Source organism: Panthera onca, chromosome D2 (genome assembly GCF_046562875.1).
Source record: "Panthera onca isolate mPanOnc1 chromosome D2, mPanOnc1 haplotype 2, whole genome shotgun sequence".
NCBI lineage: Eukaryota > Metazoa > Chordata > Mammalia > Carnivora > Felidae > Panthera > Panthera onca.
The window spans coordinates 76,813,900-76,832,519 of NC_138349.1; the positions used below are offsets into that span (position 1 = coordinate 76,813,900).

The 18,620-nt window shown below is 43.5% G+C and overlaps 1 protein-coding gene across 2 annotated transcripts in view; it reads left to right on the forward strand.

The window, feature by feature from the left end:
• ACTN2 (actinin alpha 2) overlaps positions 1 to 18,620 on the forward strand; it is a 72,016-nt gene that overhangs the window by 16,987 nt on the left and 36,409 nt on the right. For both annotated transcript variants that reach the window (XM_060642918.3, XM_060642919.3), the window contains exons 2-5: positions 11,893 to 12,007; positions 12,933 to 13,052; positions 13,844 to 13,930; positions 17,660 to 17,747. In XM_060642918.3, coding sequence (XP_060498901.1) covers positions 11,893 to 12,007; positions 12,933 to 13,052; positions 13,844 to 13,930; positions 17,660 to 17,747 — 410 coding nt within the window. The remainder of the gene's footprint in view (positions 1 to 11,892; positions 12,008 to 12,932; positions 13,053 to 13,843; positions 13,931 to 17,659; positions 17,748 to 18,620) is intronic.

Consider the following 18,620-nt stretch of genomic DNA (forward strand, 5'->3'; position numbering starts at 1 on the left):
TTCGTATGAGAGGGAACATGGGGACACGTATTAGACTTTAAATGGAGGCTTTGACATGGAAGAGGAATCCAGTAAGCTGAGACTTAGGACAGTTGTCATTTTCACAGGACAAGGGAAGCATACCGTCACTTAAGATCAGCAAATGATAGACTTCGATTCCGCAGATCATTCTTGTCTTCACTGAAATCAATAACATTTTGATTGGAATAACGAATATTTTAGCGTGTTTGAGGGTTGACCTGTCTTTAGAAAATGGACCCTAAAGCCTGAAGTATGAAAAGACAATTCTCAAATAAAGGTAAAAAGCGTGACTCTCACACAAACATAGAAGTGAATGCATGTTAAAGATGTTATTTAACTCATTAAAGAAAAATGAAGAGGAGTTAACGAGCAGTTCAAGAGAAAATCCAAAGAAGAGGCACATTTATAGGTTAGGAATAGTGAGATGAACGTCCACAGGGCAGGAGACGTTTTTCTATGGGAGGAAGGAGGATGGTCCCTGTACAGAACAGAATGCCTTTCTTGTCTATAGGCAAGAATTATTTGATTGCTCTCCTTTATCTATGATTTAGGAGTTGGACAATAGCATAGATGGGGTGCTGTAGACAAGGCACAGGTTTCCTATTGAAGCCTAGACTTTTCCCGATACAAAGTAGCCTGATTAGCTGTCCTTACCCCTTTCCAAATTCATAACTTTAATCTGTCCCGTCCTTTTCTGGAAGTTGTGGAGGAGAGTCCACATACTGGAGAGGCCATTCCTCAAGCCGGAATCAGTCTGGGCTAGATTTGGCTTTGTGAAAAAACCTAAAAACCATTTTTTTTTTCCTGTTAGCAGCCTTAGGGCTTTACAGAACCTTTCTTTCTGTATTCTGAACAGCCCAGGACCTAAATGGAAGTCAGTCTTAGGAGCCTGGTGACTGAAGCCCAAAATGCACGGTTCAGAATTTCTGATGAAAACCAGACATGGGTGGAACTATCTTTCCAAGTGCTGGGAGAGCCATCTTTAACCTACCCACTTAAAGGATCATCCATTAGCCTGATTCTATTTTCGGATACCCTCAGCCATGAGGTTGTCTTTTATTTTTTTACAAGGGTTTTTTTTTTTTTTTCCTTCTTTTTTTGGCAAGGTTACAGAGTCTCTTTTAACATTTAAGGATTCCGTAATGAAGTTTGACACGATAATTTTTTAAAAACCTGGAACTTGAACAGATAACAGATTTTAAACTCCTCAGTCTTTTTTATTTTTTCAGCAAAAAAAAAAAAAAAATCTGACTGCTTTCGTCTTTACTAATTGTCCCAGAAAGTCTGGCAAATGAGATCCTATTGAGCAAATACTGAGTGTTAGCATGCTCCAGGCACCTGTCAGGAGCACAGAGCAAAGACCCCCGCTTATAAGTGTATCACTTACACCAGCATTTTATTTTATTTTAATTTTTTTAATATAATTTATTGTCCAGATGGCTAGTATACAGTGTATACAGTTGCTCTTGGTTTTGGGGGTAGATTCCCCTGATTCATCACTTACATACGACACCCAGTGCTCCTCCCAACAAGTGCCCTCCTCAATGCCCATCCCCCATTTTCCCCTCTCCCCCGACCCCCCATCAACCCTCAGTCTGATCTCTGTATTTAAGAGTCCCTTACGGTTTGCCTCCCTCCCTCTCTGTTTGTAACTATTTTTTTTACGTGGTGTCCCACGTCAGGTATTTCTGACAGTATTTTTTCTGCTTTCCCACCAGGTCCTTTAAGGACTCTGATAGTGACAGCCCCCCTTGAGTTGTTCGTAGGCTACCCTACCCCCCAATTTGAGATTGCCAGACATCCTAACTTTGGGTAGAAGAGACCCCCGAACGCTGCTTGCTGACAGAATTTGGGGGGGAGGCAGTGAATCATCAGTGGAAAAAGACTTCTTCTTTTTTCCCCACTTACTGTGTCTTTGAGTAATTAAATTTGTATTTCTGAGTATCCCTGGGATTCAAGTTAAAAACAGTATTTTGGGGACACCTGGGTGGCTCAGTCGGTTAAGCGCCTGACTCTTGATATCAGCTCAGGTCATGATCTTATGGTTGGTGAGTTCCAGCCCTGAGTCAGGCACAGAACCTTCTTGGGATTCTCTCTCCCTTTCTCTCTCTGCCCCTCCCCTGCTTGCTCTTTCTCTCTCTCAAAATAAATAAACATTAAAAAAAAAAGCAGTGTTTGGTACTGTTGAGCTTCCAGCTTATTTATGACTGGAATTGTCACCATTTCAAGTGTTGAAAATTCAAATAAGTGCTAGTCCTCTCTGTGTGAATCCAGGTATGCCTGCTGGGTGTTGGGTTCTGTGGGTGATACAGAGGTGAGTAAGACAGGATTACTGTGGTCGTTTTGGTGTCGGCTTGCAGGCATATGAAAGTCTGAGAAATCAGTGTGTGTCTGCCATTTGCAATGGGATGAAATGGGATTTGCCTTTTTTTTTTTTTTTTTTTTAGAGGGAAAGTGACTCATCTTTATTTCAAGGATTTGCCTTTTTATAAGAGTTAATTTTTAAAAACTTTTTAAATGTTTATTTACTTTTGAGAGAGGAGCAGGCAGAGGCAGGGAGAGAGGGAGACACAGAATCCGAAACAGCCTCCAGGTCCGAGCTGTCAGCACAGAGCCCGACGTGGGGCTTGAACTCGTGAACAGTGAGATTGTGACCTGAGCCAAAGTCGGACACTCCACCGACTGAGCCACCCAGGTGCCCCTTACAAGACTTAAATTTTAAGGCTCTTTATACTTAGTGTATTTGGAACCAAGTCCTGATGCAAATGTAGCCCTTTATATTAATTGTCTCTTGGGAATACGTTAAAAAAAAATTACACAGGCATAATATTTTTTCCTGCTATCAGCCAGAATTAATGTTCTGAACACCTTGTGCCTTGAGGAAGTGAAGAGATGCTAACGATGTTCTTTGTTCTCTGACCAGTGGTGTGAGTACTTGTGGAAAATCCGGAAAAGATGAAGAAGACCTGGCATCTTTCCGGCTTCTTGGATCCCAGACCTTCTCGCCTCCCTTTTCTGTCTGTGTTACTGCAACAGTTTATGAACTGTGCTAAGCAACAGCTTGTTTATGCTTAGTTATTGGAGGTGGAATATCTCTTATGCTCAAGTAGACTGAGATCGTGACTGTAGGCTGTCTGTTTTTCTATGCAATGGTTTAATTCCCTTTTAAATTAAACCCCAAAGCACCTCAGCTCTCTCTGAATTATTGCCATCACTGAGTGCTGTTCTTTTGTGTTTCTACATTTGTGACATATTTTGCGTTCTCTTTAATTCATCACGCATCACAGTCAACTCGTTGAATTAGGTCAACGGTGCATTCCTTAGGGGAAGAAACAAGCCATAGGAGAGAGGAGCCGACTTGCCCACACCAGATGCTGAGCCGGTCACAGAGCTAGGCTTCAGATTTTAGGGCTGCTGTTCTTCAGCGACTGCTGACCTGAGCGGTTGCACGCTGTGTTACCTAGCAGGATCTTGGAGCTGTAAGCCGAGGGCTGCCCACTGTGTGCTTAGGTCCCTGGTTAACATTAGGGCTCCGTCTTGCAATTGGTTGTCGCACAGGCAGGATCCTTACAAGTAAGCCTTTAATGCTTACATACTTCTTTCTCTGGTTACATTTTTTTGTAATGTTGTGTGAGTATGATGTTGTGTGGCAACCTTGAAGGTTTGGGATTTTTTTCAAGATCAGATGATTATGCTGACCAGTCAATATTGTGAGTGACTTCTGGGTCCACAGCACTTCCTTAAATGTTTTCCAAGATGGTTATGTGTCTGAATATTTAAATGAAAGGCTATGTTGCTGATTTCTGATGTGATTCTGGAGTGGCCCATCGTATGGATCGCCCAGCGCGTGTCCTCACGTGGTGTGTGGACTGGAATCTCTCTCTCGGCTGAGGGGACGGTGAAGCTTTGTGGTGAACCAGAACGTTCTGCCTCTGCAAGCCACAAGGGGCAGGAATTTCTGCCCTCTCTGTCAGTGGGCTCCCTGCTCTTTGTGAGGGCACTGTCTCCTTTTTAAACACTAAAGCTGAAATCACGTTTACTCCAGAGGAACAGCTCTGACCTCCTCTCCTGCATTAACCAGAGATTTTATAAATCTGTGCAGCTTTCTAGATGCTCCCCACCCCTTACTTTTCAAATATTAAAACACACACACACACACACACACACACACACACACACACACGAAAGGGATTAGAAGAAATCTTGGCAAATTGGGAGTCTATGGAGTGGAAAAGAACACACCATTAAAGTGATTATTGTAAATAGAAAAATAAATGGAGCATTTTTAGAAAAATCAACTTAAACCACAGAGTGGTTTCCGGTAGGCGTACATGAGAGTGTGTTCAGAACCAGTGCAGTAGGTAACGTTGGCTGACTGGCTTTCACAGTTCTTCTCCTCCTGATAATTTTTTCAGCAATTTCATAGAGTTGATCGTGACAATTATCCGGTGTTTTTGTAGCTGGGAAAGTGTCAGGGCATGAAGGACAAACAGTTACATGGGTCAGAGTCAGAAATAGAATCTGAGTTCTGAGCCATGACTGCAGGCTGGGCCAGGCTTGACCTCCGCCTCTCCTGGGGCCCACTGCCCCCGCTTACCTGGGGCCAGTTCGTCCCACCCCACAGGATGCGGGCCAGGGTGGACACGGCGAGCCTCCCGGCATCTCCACTCGCTGGGGAAAGCAAGCTATCGGCAATCTCAAAGTCACAGAGCGCTTTGACAATGCCCCAAACTGATTTGGATCTGACAACAGTACTGTTTCATAATTGGTGGGCTTGAAAGCTAAGACCTTTCTACCCCCTGAGCCTCATGCTATGGGCCTCTGCCCAAATGTCCCAGCCCTCAGCGGGCCCTGTTCTGTTTCATTCAGAAAAATCCTGTAAGCTTTTCTGAGTACCCATTTCAGGAAATGTGACCTGAAATGAGTATTTTATGGCATTATCATCAGTTAAAGCTAGTTTAACAAGCATGAAAGAAATGTATAGGTGTTGTCTTGCCACATTTTTGTTTAGTAAATTGAACAGTTAGTCTTACAAGAGGCAGGCCACACCTAGAACCAAATTGCTGAAAGAATTAATAATTAACTGATAGCATGAAATAGATTGCTATGCAGACAACCGTGTCAGACTCAAGGTGGATTTTTTTTTTTTTTTTTTGGTCCTTATCTGGGTAATACTCTCTTCCAGGTAGAGATATGAACTTGTGTTATGTCAATGACCATAGTTATTACACATCTCGATTAAAAGACCTTCTTCCCTTTTTCTCTGTGGAAAAGTCTAAAATATAGGTGTTTATGTCTATAGGCTTAATTCATTGAAAAAGAAACCAAATGCAAATGTATAGCCTTCAGTAACACAGGCTTATCTCAGCATTTCATGTAGTACTTTTTTTTGTCATTTAGCACAGTGTGCTGATTGGCATAGAATTCATCTTTGAGAAAGACAGTGGTCAGTATTATAGTTCTTGTGGACTTAAACTAGGGGCTTTGCCGGTACATTCTTCATGAAGAAGGAGTGGCCTCGCCCACCGCTGAATGGGACCGACAGTTCTTGGTAACAGCTACTCCTGGGAAACTCCTTCAACAGATATTGTTCTCAGCCACCATGTTTCAGGGGTTAAAGAACATTTTCTGTGCCTCTTGATTACGTTTAGGAATATAACAGAGGAGGGACTGCTGATAGTTTGAATATCCTTCAGGCTTTCTGTGTGAAAACCTCCTCCTACAAGCCATGGGAACACAGCCTTCACCTCTGGGCCCTTCTCCTTTGCACCGTGTTTCTGAAGAGTTTTTATGCCATGGCCAGGGCAGGCCTGTATTCAGGAAGATCAGTCTGTGCCCCCAGGACTGCCCATCCTGGCCGGTGCCTCACAGGTGGTGATTCCTTCTCTTTTGGGAATAGATGCTGATATTTGCTTCTGTTGTCTCAGGAATATACATGTCGAGACAGTGCTTTCCACTGCCTTCCTGCCTTTTCCTTTTGTTTTCATGTGAGCTTCTTTGGAAGGTGGTAAGGACTTCAAATACTATCAGCCTTTCCTTTCTGGAGATACGGATCTTCCTTGACTTCTGATGGCATCACATTTGGATAAACCCATTGTAAGTTGAAAATACCGTAAGTCAAAAATGCATTCTCTACAGCTAACTTCCTGAACATCATAGCTCAGCCCAGCTGACTTTCAGCGTGCTCGGAACACTTCTCCTAGCCTGCGGTTGAGCAAGAGCTTCTAACACCACGCCTGTTTTATAACAGAGTGTTGACTGTCATGTAGTTGAATACCGTACCAAAAGTGAGCAACAGAAGGGCCATGTATATGGGTGCAGAATGTTGGTAAGTGTATCAGTTGTTTACCCTCGTGGTCCTGTGGCTGCAAGGAGCTGCTGTCCCTGACCAGCGTCACAAGAGAGGACCCTACCACATAGCACAAGCCTGGGGAAAGCTACAGATCCAAAATTCCAAGTATGGTTTCTACCGAATGCGAGTGGCTTTTATGCCGATAGGAAGTCAAAAATTAGAAGTTGGACCATCGTAAGTCAGGAACATCTGTAGATGGTTCTGTGGTTTCCTGTCTGGTTATCTTTGGATGGCCCTGAAAGTTTTTTTTCACATGCTTGTCTTTGAGCTGCAGAAAGCATTGGTACTTATCGCTAGGTGTAGAGGCGTGGGGAATGAACTGTTCTCCAGGAGGGAGGTAGAGGAAGCAGGAGAGGAGGTTGGAGAACCTCACCTGTGACTGAGCAGTTTCTGGGTTGAGCTGTGACCTGTGGAGACTGTGGCCTGTTTCCTTGTTGGACTCTGTCTAGTTCATAGAGCATCGTTTTTCCTAAGAAAGGACATCTGGCTTGGTAATCTGGTTTGACCCAAGGAGCCTGCCTCAAAAACCGTGTGGACCTACCCTCATTCCACACTAGTCCTCCAAGATTTAGTTCCCACAGACTTTAAAGATGTGCGTTGCTATCAACCAGCAAGACAAGCCACAAAGAAGCCTTCAGGGAAAATGTATGGGGGTTTGCTCTGGCTGTTGTTGCTCCGTCTCCTCCATAATTAGCAGGCTTTTCCGAGAAACCGAGGACGATTGGAAATGCATTAAGAACGGTCTCTATAGACCGTGGTAATTAAAACTGTAAATAGAATGAAAATGAAACGTTCTAACAAAGCTTAAAATTCCTTTTCAGAGTGCACTGGCCTCTTTGCCAGCTATTATCTCAGAGCTGTTGGGGTCCTTTCTTCACATTCCAATTGGTTAGTTACCTTTATTGGCTCCTTGGAATGCTCATTAAAGATAGAGACCCTTCATTAGACTTAACTAAATAAATTGACCTTTTAGATTAGATTCATTCTCTGGATTTGCACAAAGGAATAATTACCTCTGGGAAATTACCTTCCCTGTTATGTATACCTATAAAAAGGTAGGATCAAACAGACCTCCACGGCGTTGCATAGCGGGGTCAGGAAGCTTGCACGGATTTCATGAGCAGCTTTGGGGTTCTATCCAGGAGTGTTTCTGATACTCTTATTATGAAAGGACTTAAATCATGTGGTAACAGGATAAGGTAATTTTCATCAGCAGTAGTTGCTCATTTTAAGTTGAATCTGAACAAAAAGAACTCGATAAATATTTTAGGTCATGATATTTTTTGCCTGTCAATTCAGTTTTTAAAAAGCATGACCTACAACAGACACATGAAAAGATGCTCAATGTCATGCCTCATCAGGGAAATACAAATCAAAGCCACACTGAGATACCACCTCACATTGGTCAGAGTGGCTAAAATGAACAAATCAGGAGACTGTAGATGCTGGCGAGGATGTGGAGAAACGGGAACCCTCTTGTACTCTTGGTGGGAATGCAAACTGGTGCAGCCGCTATGGAAAACAGTGTGGAGGTTCCTCAAAAAATTAAAACCAGATCTACCCTACAACCCAGCAATAGCACTACTAGGAATTTATCCAAAGGATAGAGGAGTGCGGATGCATAGGGGCACATGTACCCCACTGTTTATAGCAGCACTTTCAACAATAGCCAAATCATGGAAAGAGCCCAAATGTCCATCGATGGATGAATGGATAAAGAAGATGTGGTTTATATGTACAATGGACTACTATTTGGCAACGAGAAAGAATGAATTCCTGCCATTTGCAACAACATAGATATGGAACTGGAGGGTATTATGCTAAGTGAAGTAAGTCAGTCAGAGAAAGACAGATGTCCTATGTTTTCACTCATATGTGGAATTTGAGAAACTTAACTGAAGACCATAGGAGAAGGAAAGGGGAAAAATAGTGTCAAACAGAGAGGGAGGGAAACCATAAGAGACTTTTAAATACAGAGATCAGACTGAGGGTTGATGGGGGTGTGGGGAAAGGGGAAAATGGGTGATGAGGATTGAGGAGGGCACTTGCTGGGAGGAGCACTAGGTGCTGTATTAAGCAATGAATCACGAGAATGTACCCCCAAAACCAAGAGCACACTGTATACACTGTATGTTAGCCAATTTGACAAAATATCATATTAAAAAAAAATCATGGCCTGTTTTCTTGTGCCTGTCCCAACAGGTTATATATATGATTAATCTCAGTATTGTGAGTTAAAAAAAAAAAAAAAAAACAAAACCAAAACCCAAACCATGTTTAAAGTAGTTTTTCTTGCTGAAAATGGGGCCTGGGATGTGTTCTACTGAAGGATAACTGTCTGGAAAGAGCTTAACTGTCCATCCACAGGGAGCTAGTTACATAAAGTATCGTATATGCACTACAGGGAAATACTATGTAGTCATGAAAAGGAATGATCTGTACTGATGCAGAATGACCCCTAGGTTATATTTTTTAAGTGGGTAAAAAAAAAAAAATCCAGGTAGAGAACAATGCGTATACTCTGATTTGTATTAAAGGGACAAAAAACGATGTGTGTATCTGTCTCTATATCTGTCAAAGATCATTGAGGAGATACACAAACGAATGTGTGTGTTCCCTCTGGGGAAGAAAGCTGGGTGGTTGGGAGTAGGAAGAGAGGGATGCTTTTCACTTCATACCCTTTTGTACCACTTGAATTTTTTTTTTAAGTTTTTGTATTTATTTTGAAAGAGAGCAGGTGCACATGCGCAAGTGAGGGAGGGGCAGAGAAGGAGAGGGAGAGGGAAAATCCCAAGCAGGCTCTGCACAGACAGCACAGAGCCCGATGCGGGGCTTGAACCCACGAACCGTGAGATCATGACCTGAGCCAAAGTTGGATGCTTGACCGACTGAGCCACCCAGGTGCCCCTACGTGAAGTTTGAACCAAGGAAATTCATTACTTGTTCAAAAAGTAAATAGATAGGGGTGCCAGGGTGGCTCAGTTGGTTAAGTGTCCGACTTGGGCTCAAGTCATGATCTCATGGTTTGTGAGTTTGCATCCTGCATCAGGCTCTGAGCCTGCTTCGGATTCTGTCTCCCTCTCTCTCTGCCCCTCCCCCAACTCATGCTCTGTATCTCTCTCTCTCTCTCTCTCTCTCTCTCTCTCAAAAATAAATAAACTTAAAATAAAAAATAAATCGCTTCTCGGCCTTTTGGCTAAGATCAAGTGTAAAAAAAGAAGTAAATAGATAAACTAATATTGAAATAAATAAATGATGGACTCTTTGTAACAATCTTAGTTTCAAACACCAAAGTTGGGTTATCTAGAGTAACTCTGTCCCATAGAGCTTTCCATGATGCTGGAAATGTTCCGTATGGGCACCATCCAGCTCAGTAGCCACCAGCCACATGTGGCTTTTGAGCACTTGAAAAGGGGCTGTGCCCAGCAAGAAGTTGCTGTGGCTGAGGTCAGAGAGATTGTTGCCTGTTTTCCCCTCTAGGGTTTTGATGGCTTCCTGTCTCACATTTAGGTCTTTCATCCATCTTGGGTTTATTTTTGTCTGTGATGTAAGAAAGTGGTCTAGTTTCATTCTTCTGCTGCCTGTTGCTGTCCAGTTCTCCCAGCACCATTTGCTAAAGAGATGGTCTTTTTTTCTATTGGATACTCTTTCCTGCTTTGTCAAAGATTAGTAACCAAGAGCACACTGTATACACTGTATGTTAGCTAACCTGACAATAAATTCTGTTTTAAAAAATAAGAGAGAAGTGGCTTGTGCAACTGAGGAACTAAAATTTTAATTTCCTTTGATTTTTATTAATTCACACTTAAATAGCTACACATGGCTAGTGGCTGCCCCATCGACTGGGGATAGATCTAGAGTATATGTTTTCAAGTTGTTCTTCTGTTTAAAGCTGACTAAAGTTTAGATGTGTTTTGGGAGACCTCATTATTACTGTAGGCTCTCCGAGTAAAATGAATTCTTCTAAGTCCAAGAAAACGCCTACATTTTTGCCCTTGAACTTAATGCCATCACATATTTGTTGAAAAAAGTGACAATCAGATTTTTAAATCTTCTTTATTACTCAGGAAAATCATTTTTATGGAAACTATGTCTTTTTGTGGCGTTGCATGAAAGCTGTTTATTTTTTAGGTTTTCATTTTTTCATCTAGAACACAGACCCTATCTGCGTGTCTCCCCACAGAGTAACGTGCCGGGCATTTTGTTCTTGAGCCCCACAGCTGTTGTGAGACAAGGGGACAGTTTGCATTCTTAGCCAGCAGCTGCCAGAAGCACTTCTAAAATGGTTTTGGCAGGAAATCGTGCACAAGTGGAAGCCAAGTTAAATGCGGCTTGAAAAATAAACAGAATGACTTTGGATGTCACTTCATATATAGTCCATCTTTCCACTGAAGATTGTCTTTGTAATTTGTTAACCTGACTAGGCTGTATCTAATGGTCTTTGAAATGCGGGGTCTAGCTCAGGGCCTGAAATATGCCAGCCAGTAGGAAGTTATTCTTACTATTACTGTTATCATTATTTTTAATGACTGACTCTACTGCAAATCTGTTTAATTAATTTAGTTACTGGCTTAACATTGTTGTGCATTCAGGATAAACTAGATGTAGGTAATTAGTGGTTATGGGTCCCCTCCTCTCTTCTCCTTTCTGCGACACAATACCGCCCACCCTCTGCTCTAAAGTAAGACATTATGAACATTCCTGAAACATTATTTATTCATCCGTTCTGCAAGCAAGCTTATTTTTGTTGTATGCAGGGAATAAGCACACTCTAATGTAGTCTGTATTTCCTACAAAGTAAGAGGTTTTCGGAAGGCATAGGTGTGAACATGGTACCTTTTTTTAAAGTCCATTTATTTTGAGAGAAAGAGCACAAGTGGGAGAGGGGCAGAGAGAGAGAGAGAAAATCCCAGGCAGGTTCCATGCTGTCAGTGTAGAGCCAGACACAGGGTTCGATCCCATAAAATGTGAGATCATGATCTGAGCGGAGATTAAGAGTCGGATGCTCATCCTCCTGAGCCACCCCAATGCCCCTGATCATGGTACCTGTTTTGTTTTTTTTTTCTATGTTTATTTTTGAGAAAGAGACAGAGTGAGCAGGGAAGAGGCAGAGAGAGAGAGGGAGACACAGAATCTGAAGCAGGCTCCAGGCTCTGAGCTGTCAGCACAGAGCCCGACACAGGGCTCGAACTGACCAACCGTGAGATCATGACCTGAGCTGAAGTCGGATGCTTAACCAGCTGAGCCACCCTGGCGGCCCTGAACGTGGTACCGTTTTAAACAGAAGGCACAAATTCCTCAGGCTGGCATATCAAATAAATGATTTTCTTTTGTCCCTAAAGGGGAAACTAACAAAATCTTACTTTAGTCTTTCAAGTCGTTCTTTCCACCAAATTCTCCCCAGAGGAGTTCCAGCCTCTTAGACTCCCCAGAGTACATACGATGTCAAGTGTTGTCTGCATGGAGGGGGGCTGACCGCTGATGGGTCTGTGCCCAGCAGTGTCTGGTTCTCGTTGCAGACCTTCACGGCCTGGTGTAATTCCCACCTAAGGAAAGCTGGCACCCAGATTGAGAACATCGAGGAGGACTTCAGGAATGGCCTTAAACTCATGCTGCTTTTGGAAGTCATCTCAGGTTGGTCCTGGATATTGCATAGCCGTCCTACCCGAATCCCGTGCATCCGCGTGTGAGCGCTAGATATGCGTCTAGTTAGAGATGACTGTATCAGAAATTCCCTTTGAACCTGGCTGGGCAAGAACATGGTATTATTAGCAAAGAAAACCTTTCCAAAGAGCAGTCTGCCTGGACTTCTTTTTCTGCCCTGAAAAAGGAGTAAATTCTGCTTAAAACTGACTAATTAGAATCATGTTTGTACCACCCACCTCGAAACAAAATAAAAGAAAAAAAGTGACGTTTATGTGACTACCCACCAAGCTGCCCTCTCTACTCTTAGCCCAGCTAGCGCATCTCCCAAATGTTGTCGTTCATGCAGCCAGCCGCTGTATGTGTTGGCGTAACTCGGAAAACATGAGCTCAAATCCCAGAGGGGTTGTGTTTTGCCCTGAATTTCAGTTGGCTGGATTAGAGTTTGGATGAGAGGAGGGATCACCCTTGAAGAAGTGTGACTGGGAGGGCGATGGCAAGTCTGCCCCGATCCATATATCTTCATAATCAGGTGTCTCAGCCCTGGCAGCCACCGCGGTGATTTGGACTAGGCTCTCCTGACTTCCTCTAATAGCTAGTCGGCGGCTCCAGACGCTCCCAGGATACCAACCAGCTTTTCTCCGTTCTCCTTTGTAAGTTGGCTCGTATGGGGACCAAACTGGAGTCTCCCGGCAGATCTGAAAAGCATATGGCTCCACATCAGTCCGTTGGTCTTGAAAGTTTTTTTGGTCCGTGTTCCTCTACACTGTGATTTACAGAAACCAGAGACCCATCAGAAATAGTCCGATACCGTGCTTTCCATTTAAGGAAGCACCGACTCTGAATGTTGGCATCTTGGTTCCACGTCAAGGAATTAGCTTCTCTGTGCCTACGCTATTCTTTTTTCATCTGACAGGGGAAAGGCTGCCGAAACCTGACCGAGGAAAAATGCGATTCCACAAAATTGCTAATGTCAACAAAGCCTTGGATTACATAGCCAGCAAAGGCGTGAAACTGGTGTCCATCGGGGCTGAAGGTAAATGAGGTGTGAGAAGAATAACCTTGGCTGCCACACTGATCTCACAGTGGGGGGCAGGTGTGCCTGCTGCCAGGTGAATTCTTCCCTCCCTCCCTTCTGTTGCTTGTGTCTGCTTCACGTCAGGCTCTCTGGTAGGCTCTGGTGTCTAGAGATGAGAATGAAAGGTAGCATGAATGGGAGACCAGGCTCCGAGATTATCCGTAAAGACGAGAGTCAAATATAATGCTGTCTTCTTCAGACCGATTATCGGCATGAGAAAGACCTTAACCTTCCCAGTCACTCTTAAAAAGAACTAATTAATAGGAGGAAAGTGACCTCTTCATTCTCTGGGATATTGGGAACCCTGGAGAGTTTGGTAGGAGCTGAGACGCCCCTGCTTCTTAGTTTACACAACTGAATCCTGTGAACCTGCCACCTGGGGACCACTGGAAGGATCGGGGTCTGAAGAACAGCCTGTGTTCTGTGTATCTGATGACTTAGAACCCTAGCCCATCTAGTCTTTACACTTTGGAAACTCTTGGGTTGTTTTTGGTGATTATGCATTCGCAAGATTTGTGCTTATGATTAACTCAGAATTCATTTAATCTAGAGACATTTGGTTATGAATACTGTATTTATAACTAGACACGCTGCCACACTTACAAAAACATCAACTGGTCTTTCTGCGTATGGATGTAGTTTCCGATAGCTCGAAGTCAAAGCTTAGGGGGAGCGTACAAGTTATAGAAGTTTATGCACCGGTTATGTTATCATGACGCTAATTTGTTGTTGTGTTTTCTCACCTAAAGAAATTGTGGATGGCAACGTGAAAATGACGCTGGGTATGATCTGGACCATCATCCTTCGCTTTGCTATTCAGGATATTTCAGTTGAAGGTAAGAGACGTGGTTGAAGATCTGATGGTAATAAGATACTTGGAGTGATTGTGTAAATTGAGTTCGTAAAGTCAAATTTGAATAGGGCTTTTAAACTGGAAGTGCCATTTACATGATTTAAGGAAAGATATGGGAGTTGGGTTTTCACAGGTTTTATATTTGTATGGGAAAAGACCCCAGCAATACTGTTTCATTCATGGGGGTGGAGTCATTTGGGGAAAAGATGAGCACGTGTTCAGAACAGAAGTTGCTTTTTAAAATGAGCATTTTTTTGAGCTTCTAATTGCTTATTATGCTAGTAGGTTCACAACTAGAACAGTGCTGTTAAGACTTAAAGCTGAAACACTTTTTTTCAGGTGCAAAAAAACAGTTGAAATCTGAGTTCATTCATTCACCCTCTCTCCTTCCCTCCCTTCCTCCCTTCCTCCTTTCACTGTCTGTTTCTGTCTTTCTGTCCCTCTTTCTGTCTTTCTGTTAACAAAATCTCTATTGTTATTGTATCTTTCGGCCCAACAACTGTTCTGTCACTATAATAGAATCGTAATCCTTGGCGTTCCACCGAAGATGAAAATCTTTAGTCTTTTACGCCCACTGTACTCCTAAATATTTTGATGAATTCAGCACTGTTGAAAAGTGTCAAATTGACATTCTCAAAATTAGAAGTTGGCCTGTTTAGGCTTCACATCACAAAATGTATAGCCGCAGAACATATTTAAATAAGGCGGTGTGAATTGTCCAGCCAGTCAGCATCCTGTCATTTGTCACCTGACAGGTAACCAGGTACCTGCATGGTGAGGGGGGCGTTGTTTATAATTCTGCCCAGGATGGAGTCCCTGTTGACGCTGGTTTTTCAGATGACGTCAGTTGCTAATCAACCAACAAACACTAAAAAACCACTAATTTATCTACTGCTGGACCAGATGGCATGAAGCCTATGGTATTTACCCTTAAGGAGTTTCTTACCCACTTAGATTATTCTCGTCTGGCACTGAAGTCCCACTTGTGTCATCTAAAAATCCAAGTAAGATATGATGTATTAAAATCTCAATAATTCAGGCTCAGAAATGACAGCCAGCTTGAATTAATAAACAGCCTGAATTTGAAAACTTCCATAAATGTACTTTTATTCAAGCACATTTCTTTCATTCCGGCGAAAATAACAAAATGCTTCTTAAAAGTTCTCACTGTATTAAGAGGCGGTAACTCGTAATAACTTTACCAATTTTATGTACTTCCAGATATAGATATTTAAACGGTTAAACCCACCTTAAAGAACAAATATGAATTTTTTGGTTTTACTATTTTAAAAATGTTTACTTATTTTGAGAGAGAGAGTGTGTGAGCAGGGGAAGAATAGAGAGAGAGAGTCCCAAGCAGGCTCCATGCTCAGTGCAGAGCCCAGTGTGGGACTTCATCTAACTAGGAGATTGTGACCTGAGCTGAAATCAAGAGTCAGACACTTAACTGACTGAGCCACCCAGGTGCCCCTATTTTTATTTATTTTTATTTTCTTTTACTTTTTTAATGCTTGTTTGTTTTTAAGAGAGAGGCGGCACATGAGCAGGGGAGGGGCAACGAGGGAGACGGAGACACAGAATCCGAAGCAGGCTCCAGTCTCTGAGCTGTGAGATCATGACCTGAGCTGAAGTCGGATACTTAACCGACTAAGCCACCCAGGTGCCCCAGTGACTGGCAGATTTAAATTTCCATAGCAGTTGTGAGATTTTATTCATCTACTTTACCTCTGTTTGCCTTGCTAGCCTGTTTCATTTAAACTTTGTAATGCACAGTACATTATTTCCTCCTGACGTACTTTTTCTTATTAGTTCTATTGGCCAGGACCACTAGATAGGGAGTTTCATCCTTCAGCATCTGTACCAATTAATATTTGAATGAGGTCTTAGAACTTTCAGTTGCTTTTCCAAACAAGAATTTTCTAGAGAAGAGATGTGAACAGGAATCATTCAAGTTATTCCATAGCACATGAAATTTTGGGAGTGTGTTTATTTAAACTGGGTTATAGGTCAAAAGGAAGTCAGAACTAGAATGGATAATTTAAATAAATAATTACGGAGTACTTATTTTGATATTAAAAAAAAATAAACTTCAAGCTCTAACTGAAATGGGAGGCCAAGTTCCAGAGTTAGTCAAGAGTCCATGTGTTTACAGGGGTTTTCTAAACTGTTAACACTTAAATACAGACAGAATCCTAGATTTTAGGAGCGGGTTTGAGGAACTGTTTGGATATATGTAACTTTGGGTTCTCCAAGAAGCAAGTGCCAGGTGGGTATTAGATGCTGTCTTAGTCTGCCCAAAAACACCATAGACTGAGTGGCTTGAACAGCAGAACTTTATTTTCTCATGGTTGTGGAGGCTAGAAGTCCAAGATGAGGGTGCCACTGTGGTCAGTTTTTGATAAGGACCTTCATTTTGGCTTGTAGATGACCACCGTCTTGCTATGTCCTGTATCTCTTCTTATAAGGGTGCTAATCCCATCATGGGAGCCCCACCCTCATGACCTTATCCAACCCTAATTGACTCCCAAAGCCTCCCTATCTAAATAAGGTCAGGGCTTTAACATCAGAATTTTGGGGGGATAGAAACATTCAGTCCAGAACAGACATGCAGGAGATTTGGGGGAGGGGGGGTGGAGGGGAATGCCTGTGAAGAACAGGAAATGGCCAGTGCGCTTGGCCAACACCCATGCTGGAGAAAGGAAGGGAAGGCTTGGGGGAGAAAAGTCTTACCTGCAATGTGGTCCTTAGGTCTGTTCACAGGCTGGCGGGGAGCCCTTATGCCTCAGTTGCTCTTAGAGGAGCCCCACATGCACAGGATGGCCCAGTTCTAGGGCCCCTCCCTCGCTCAGTCTTTGGCTGGAGCAGCTGAGGAAGTATGGCCTCTGGGGAGTGAAGGGTGGATTCAGAGTGCCACCTGGGACCTCTGTGAGCTGCCCTGTGCTCCCAGCAGCAGGACATCGGAGCCGCACACCTTCATGGCTACCACAGGGGGGTGGTGTCGTTTCCACTTGGTCAGAACTCAGGTGGCCAAACCTGAAATGCACTAATGAAAGCCTTTCAGTATTATAACAATCACTGGGTAAGGGAGTAAATCTGAGACACTGTGGCCTCTAGTGAATTCCATTTACCCAGGATTCCAAATGGTAAGTGAATTGAATGACAGGTTAGTGAAGTCATAAACTACACACAGATTTTAAAGTTTCCTTTAAAAATGGTAAATTGCCCAAATCCCTGAAGTCTGGTTGTTTGATACTTATGGTATCATAACTGGCAGTTGCTCCTGCATTGTCCTTTTCAGGTCTCTCTTTTTATTGTTTGAAGTTTATTGTATTTATTTTGAGAGAGGGAATGAGGGAGGGGCAGAGAGGGAGAGAGAATCCCAAGCAGGCCCCACGCTGTCAGCATGGAGTCCAACGCAGGGCTCGAACTCATGAACCGTGAGATCATGACTTGAGCCAAAAATCAAGAGCCAGATGCTTGACTGACTGAGCCACCCAGGTGCCCCTCCTCCGCAAGTCTCTTAAGTGTCATCACAAGGCAGTCCCTGGGCACAGGGTTCTGGCTCCCGCCCTTCTACAGAGACCACAGGAAGAGAGGATGTGTTTGATGGTTGGCCCCCCCAGGACGTCTCCTTTTAGAAAGTGACTGGGAGTTGGGTGCATTAAGTAGTGAGTATTTCCACGCGGACACTTTTTCCTGGCTGTCATTACAGAAACCTCTGCCAAAGAAGGTCTCCTGCTTTGGTGTCAAAGGAAAACCGCTCCTTATAGAAATGTGAACATTCAGAACTTCCACACCAGGTAAGCAGCCAGGGCCCTGGGTTCTTACATTCTTACTGGGATCCTTAGATGGCAGGGAAGACAGTGGTTCCTTATACTGGTGTCTTCCTGCTCCTGTCTGAGCCATGTTTTATGTATATAGAGGAACCGAGGCCATAGAATGCTTAAGATCTCTCTGGGGGTGGGTGGGGGTGTCTGATTAAGGCTTGAGGCGCTGGTAGAACAGCTTGGTATTGATAAGTGAATACCTTGCAGCACCTGAATGGGGCTTCACAGTTTGGGGGTGTAGGACTGCACCTCACCGTTGCCTTCACCTGGTGTTGGGAGGAGGTAGAAGGCGGGGCTTCTCGGTGAGAAGGCCTCGGAGGCAAAATGCGTGTTCCCACAATGGATCCTCTGCACACCGATGCCTCCCTGTGTACGACGGGGAAAGACGCTTTATCGGCCAACTTCGTATGCTGGGATTCGAGAGAAGTAGAACACTCACATTTGCAGAATGACAGGAACCTGGATAAATGAAAGCTAAATGCCATTCGAGAGCACGGTTTTTCACGTGCTTCAGTATTCTACCTCATGCAGGTCTTCTGTCATTGCTATCTGTGGGTAGACGAGCTGTCTGTATTGTCGCCCTTTATACCGTGGGTTACCTATGAATATAAACGAGTCCCCAGCCACTGTGGGTAATCAGAGAAATGAAGGGTGAGGATGAGCCACAGGGGAAAATCGGGGAGGTTCTTCTGGGGAGACAAGTATCAGTAGAGTGTCTACCAAGTGTCAGGCACCGAGCCTTGAGGGGCAGAGGTGGGAAAGAGGACTTCCTGTCCCTGTAACACGCAGTCTGGAGGGCATGAGGAGCCACCAAGGGCTGAGACCTTCTGCCAGCATAGAAGTCAA